Source organism: Propithecus coquereli, unplaced genomic scaffold (genome assembly GCF_000956105.1).
Source record: "Propithecus coquereli isolate 6110/MARCELLA unplaced genomic scaffold, Pcoq_1.0 Scaffold95, whole genome shotgun sequence".
In the NCBI taxonomy this organism is placed as follows: Eukaryota; Metazoa; Chordata; class Mammalia; order Primates; family Indriidae; genus Propithecus; species Propithecus coquereli.
Window position 1 is genome coordinate 7,450,423 of NW_012155840.1, and position 6,000 is coordinate 7,456,422.

Genomic DNA, 6,000 nt, shown 5'->3' on the forward strand with positions numbered 1-6,000 from the left:
CTGTAAAGTAGGAAACTAGGAAATTCAGAAAATAGATCTCTCTGTTCAACTGAGAACTTGTAAAAATAACCAGAAAAGTTAAAAACAAGGAGAGAAGATACTTCCCTGCAGTATTATTTCCAAACTGAAGCCAATGCAATATCAAATTAACTTAGGTGATGGAAAGAGAATGGTATAACCATAACCATATGGTCCTCCCACAAGAGATCATAATTTCCTAACCCCTAATTTCTTTGAGACACACTTTTCTGGTTTGAAGGCCTAGATTCTTCCTGTAGTGTAGCCCAATCCTTAGATGAGATTAAGACACTAGATATGAAGATGTGGCAAGAGGTGAAGAAAAGCACCACATAATCTTGATTATTTAAACTACTACAATATTAAAAGGGTGGTAGGGGAGGAGGGGGGTGAAGGCAGGCTCTGAATTCTTTGTCATCAACACAACTGTTTAAATTAAAAATACACTGAAAAATGGGCAAAGGATCTGAATAGCCATTTCTCCAAAGAAAATATACAAGAGATTACAAAAAGATGTTCAACATCATAAGTGATCAGAGAAATGCAAATCAAAACCAAAATGAGATACTACTTCACACCCACTAGGATAACTATAATTTAAAAAAATGGAAAGTAACAAGCGTTGGAGAAATTGGTGGTGAAGAAAGAAAGAAAGAAGGAAAAAAAAGAAAGCTAAAAACTATCTTCTTCATGCATTGCTGGTAGAAATGTAAAATGGTACAATCATTTTAGAAAACAGTTTAGCAATTCCTCAAAAAGTTAAACACAGTGTTACCATATAACTGAACAATTCCATCTAGATATATACTCAGGAAATTTGAAAACATATATCCACACAAAAAACTTGTAAATTAACGTTCACAGCAGCATTATTCATACTTGTCAAAAATTGAAACCAATCTGAACATCAACTTACAAATGAACAAAATGTGGTATATCTACATCGTGCAATATTATACAGCTATTAAAAAGATTAAGTATTGATACATCCTATAACATGAATGAACCTTTTAAACATTATACTAAGTGAAAGAAGCCAGACACAAAAGGCCACATATTGTGTGATTTCATTTATATGAAATGGCCAGAAGAGAAAAGTCCATAAAAAAAGAAAGTAGATTAATGGTTGCCAGGAACTGGGGGACAGAATGAGGATGATTGCTAATGAGTACAGCATTTCTTTACGTGTTGATGAAAATGTTCTGAAATTAGGTAGTGGTGATGGTCGCACAACTCTGTGAATATACTAAAAACCACTGTGTTGTACAGTTTAAAAGGGCAAATTTTATGGTATGTGCATTATATCTCAATTTTTTTAAAAAAAGAAAGCCCAAAACTATTTTTAGGGGAAATTCAGCTTGAAATAACAACAAAAAAAATCAGTACGTCAATACAAAGGCATATTATATAAGCAGATATAAATGTATCTCAACACATTTGGTTTGATAAAAGAACATGTGAATGATTCAGTGTTATCATCACTGAGAAAGACAGCTGTCATTCTAGCAAAGATTTATTGCTTCTAAGACACAGAAGAGTACAGCCAATAGGAAGAAAGATCTAGATCAAGAATCTGTTTTTCACACTTCCTAACTTCGCTGAATTGAAGGCTGAGCCTTCTATTATAAATTGAAAAAACCGGAGTGACACTGTTCCAATGGGAGGCACTAGAAGGACTAGTAAATATGCAGATTCCTAGGTCCTACCCCTAGAGATTCTGATTCAGTAGTTCTGGGTGGCATCTGAGAATCTCATTTCTAACTTGCTCTTGGTTAATGCTGCAGCTGTCCCCAAGAACCCTACTTTATGGAACACTGGCTTGGATAACATGATATTCTATTTGCTCAGTTCCTTAAAATAAAATAAAAAAGTGAATTACCTTATTTTGGGGCTAGTTTTAGAAACCGTGATACCTTTGGAGGAAAATTAAGGAGCAATATGATATAACAACTAGCATTTACTAAGTGCTTACTTAGGCATTGTTCTAAATACTTTACACAGATCTATTTTGTCTAATCCTTCTACCCACCTTATGAAGTAGGTACTCTTATCTCCCCATTTTATAAATAAGAAAGCAAGCCCCACAGAGGTTGAGTAATTTGTCCAATATTATATAATCTGTGTGTTCTCCTACTTAGGTACTGCTGAAAACTTTTAAATCTAGTAGAATTCATAATATCTCAAGTCGAAATAACTGTACATATGTGCCGTGTGTTATCAGCTAAAGATAAAATGAGATTATTCTTTGCAAGCCTCAAAAATTCTAGAAATATGAAAATGAGAAAAGGAACATTTACTGGAAAACAAAATTTCTCTTTCCTATTTTATAAACATAGTATTAATTTTTTTCAAAATGGTAATCAGTCTTCTCTTTAAAGGAACATTTAATGAATCTCATATAATCTGACTTCATACAATTGAAATTATCTTATTCTAGCCATTTCCTCTATAATTAAGGGTAATAATAGCCAAAATTCCTAAAAGACAAATTTAACTTTTATTTTAAAATCACATAGTGATAGAAGTGCTTATGAGTCAAAATTATTTTAAACATCATTTGGTTAATGGAGGATCTTCTACTGAAAGATTAATGGGTAAAGATTACATACCTTGTTTTTAAAATAAACCTCAATTGGCAAAATGAAACCAGCATACCCAGATTCTTCTACTTTGTAAGGTGGATCTTTGCACACTGCAACATTAAAAAAGAAAACAGGTAAGATGAGGATAATAAACAAAAAGACATTCCTCTTCAAAAAAAAAAAGACAGACAATCCCATTCTACCATCTAGATCACACCCAATTTTCACAGCCCCTTACCAACCACCCAGTTGAGTCTCTGATCTATTTTTTATTTCTTCTCCAGAATTTATATATCAGTAATTGTTCCTATGTAAAGCAAACATGTAAGTTATTTATTCAAATCTTGATGGAGGCTAGCCTATCATAGTCAACCATGTTCATTAATGAGCAAACTTCAGTTGTTATCACCCTACCCTAAAGCTTTAGGGAACTGAGGACAGCTCCTTATGACCCAAAGCTCAAAAGTAACTGTAAGTTTCCTAACAAAAGTACTATGTCTAGCCTTTGATGCAAATCACTCCCCACCTACACTGCTCACTTATCTGAGATTCTTGACTTCTATGCCACCCTCCTTCCTTAGAAAATCCCCAAACCCAGAGTCTCTCAATGTTATTGATACACATTAAGACTCATTACCTCTCCACTTCCCCTCAAGTACAAATGCTTACTGAAATACTGGTATACACACACATACTTAAAATCTCATCACATCATAAGCATACACAAGAAACAATAGGCTTTTATATTTCTCAAGGAGTTAGAAAGAAGGAAGATTAGGCAAGCTCTTGGAGAATGAGAGATCCTAAGACGCTAAATAAGATTTCATCTCACTAAAATTTTCAATAAACCAAAATCAATCCCAAGCCAACTGAAATTATTCCGGTTAAGGCCGCATTTTGATAGTATCACAAAGTAAAAATGGATATGCTGAATATCAAGGCCATATGCCCTGATGCCCCAAGAACTCTGCAGCAGCTCCAGCTTACCTGTTCCATTTTCACCCACCCAAACCCCTGTGCTTCATTCCAATGCACTGATTCCTCCAAACGTGCCCAGCATTTCCCACCTGCACCCGGTCCTCCTGCTATCACTTTACATGACACCTGGAGGCTGCTCTTACTACCCTCTGCTTATGCAAATTCCAGATTCTTCACAAGGCCCTTCTAGACCACAAAGTACTATCATCTCTTCTCCTTTTACCTTCCAAAGCATTAACTGTCTGAATCATTGCTTTGATACACAACAGAGTTCCTTATGACCATATATTCAAGAATTTCAGCTGCTAGTTTCCTTTCACTTCTCAAGGGCAGAAAGGTTTACCTCAGGGAGACAGAGAGTGCCAAGGGCTCAGGTTACAGCAGCCAGTACACTGGGTGCCAGTGAGGGATCCGTCTCAGCCTAGGCAAATTATTAATACCTCTCAAAAATTACTTCACTTCTCTGAACCTTGGGTTCCTCTTCCAGGCAGGGTGAAAATTCAACAGGGTGATTGTTATAGACTGAATGTTTGTGTCTCTCCAAAACTCATAAACTGAAATCCTAACAGCTAATGGTAATGGTATTACAGTAGATGGGACCTCTGGGAAACTATTAGGTCATGAGGGTGGGAGCCCTCGTGAATGGAATTAGTGCCCCAGAGAGCTCTCTCACGCCTTCCACCATGAGAGGACAAGGCGAGAAGATGGCAGTCTGCAACCCCAAAAGGGCCCCTACCAGAACCTGACCATGCTGGCACCCTGATCTGGGACATTCAGTCTCCAGAGCTGTGAGAAATGAATGTCTATTGTTTATATGCCATCTAGTCTATGGTACTTTGTTACAGCAGCCTGAACAGACTACAATAGTGATACATGTAAAAGATACAGCACTTGGTCCGGCACACAGAAATCCTCAACAAGTGACTCCACCAAAGCAGAAAATCTAACCCCAAAATATCCAATCACCATACAGCTTTCTCAGATGAAAATTTTAAAAAAGCATCAAGTAGAACACCCTGGATTTAAATCAGAAGACTCAGGTCCACTTTCTGGACTGAAGAGTCTCTAGATAGCCTATTTTTCCCTTCAAAGGGGAGGAAACACCATCTAAACATCTGTAAGCACGACCGTCAACATAAAAGCAGAATATATGTGGGGAAATAGAGGCACGAGGCATTTTCATTACAGAAAATAATGTTGAGATAATGCACACAAAAATTGGTTACACATTCCACAAGTACAAACATGGTTACAAAGAGGTAAACTGAAGGCAGAATTTTAACACGTGACAGTCTCCTTTAGCCCACCTAAATTTCCCCAAACTGAAATCAGAAAAAGTAAATCAGGAATGAGACATCTCACTTGATCTTACAAGTTGTTCTAAAGAAAAATGAAAAAGCAAAAGGACCCAGAGTGGCATTCACTGTCCACCTGCCAATCTGTTGTGAATATTCAAATACCCTGAACACTGAGGAGAAGAGGAGGTTGCCACTAAATGCACTGAGCAGCCCCCACCCAGCCCCACTAGAAGACTAGTGTTACCCCCGTGACATTTCCAGGTTGCAGAGCCCCTTTTCAGAACAGCAGTTTCAGTGTCCAGGTTGCTTGAAATTAATCATGCCAATGTCATTTGAAGGAAGTTTATTTTGTGGGCTGCTGCACATTCCAGAGAAGTTATAACTGTTCCTCTGTACGCCCTTTTGTATAATTCATTTTCTCTATTCTGAATGCAAATTACTCTCCTATTATAGGAAACAGTTGTTACTGAGCACATCTTATAGTTGAAGGTCTTTGGATTTTTTTCCCACTCCTTAAAGGAAATGATATGCTATGTATTAATATTCTATAGAAGTCTGGTTTTATAAGAAACTCTTTACCAACTCATACCTCAATTATTTTTAAATGCAATATTTTCATCAATAACAATGAACAATGTCTGTGAAACACCCGGAGTTCTTAATTAGAAGCAAACAATAGAAAATTTTTACACATAATAAGCAGACCAGAAAATTGGTAGCAACATAAATACAAACTCACAGTTCTAATCTGAAGAAAGTCAAATTAGTGGAAGTTGTCTATTTATGATCAGAATCATTAACATGAGTTTCTAAATTCGTTCCAAAAAAGAAACAGGAATTAAAACTAAGAAACATTTTAGCCAGTAGAGGTAATACATTAGACGTAAAGTGATTATTTTTAAACTAGTAGAACCACGTTTAGGAGGGATCACCTTCTGTCACTCAGCAACATCTCATCGAAAAGTCCCTTCTCTACGATCACTGGTCACTGCATCAAATTTAAGAGATCTAAGCATCCTAAATCCTTCATTCTTCCTCTTGATTGACCAAGAATCAGATAATCCTTAAAATCCAGGTAATAAAAGTCCAAGTTTCAGAAGTTATTGAAAAGATAGTCACCTTTA

At 36.4% G+C, this 6,000-nt stretch overlaps 1 protein-coding gene across 1 annotated transcript in view; it reads right to left on the reverse strand.

Annotated features, from left to right (window-relative positions):
* Window positions 1-6,000, reverse strand: part of MLLT3 (myeloid/lymphoid or mixed-lineage leukemia (trithorax homolog, Drosophila); translocated to, 3) — a 281,858-nt gene that overhangs the window by 119,504 nt on the left and 156,354 nt on the right. Inside the window, exon 3 of the mRNA XM_012665014.1 lies at window positions 2,628-2,710. Coding sequence (XP_012520468.1) covers window positions 2,628-2,710 — 83 coding nt within the window. The remainder of the gene's footprint in view (window positions 1-2,627; window positions 2,711-6,000) is intronic.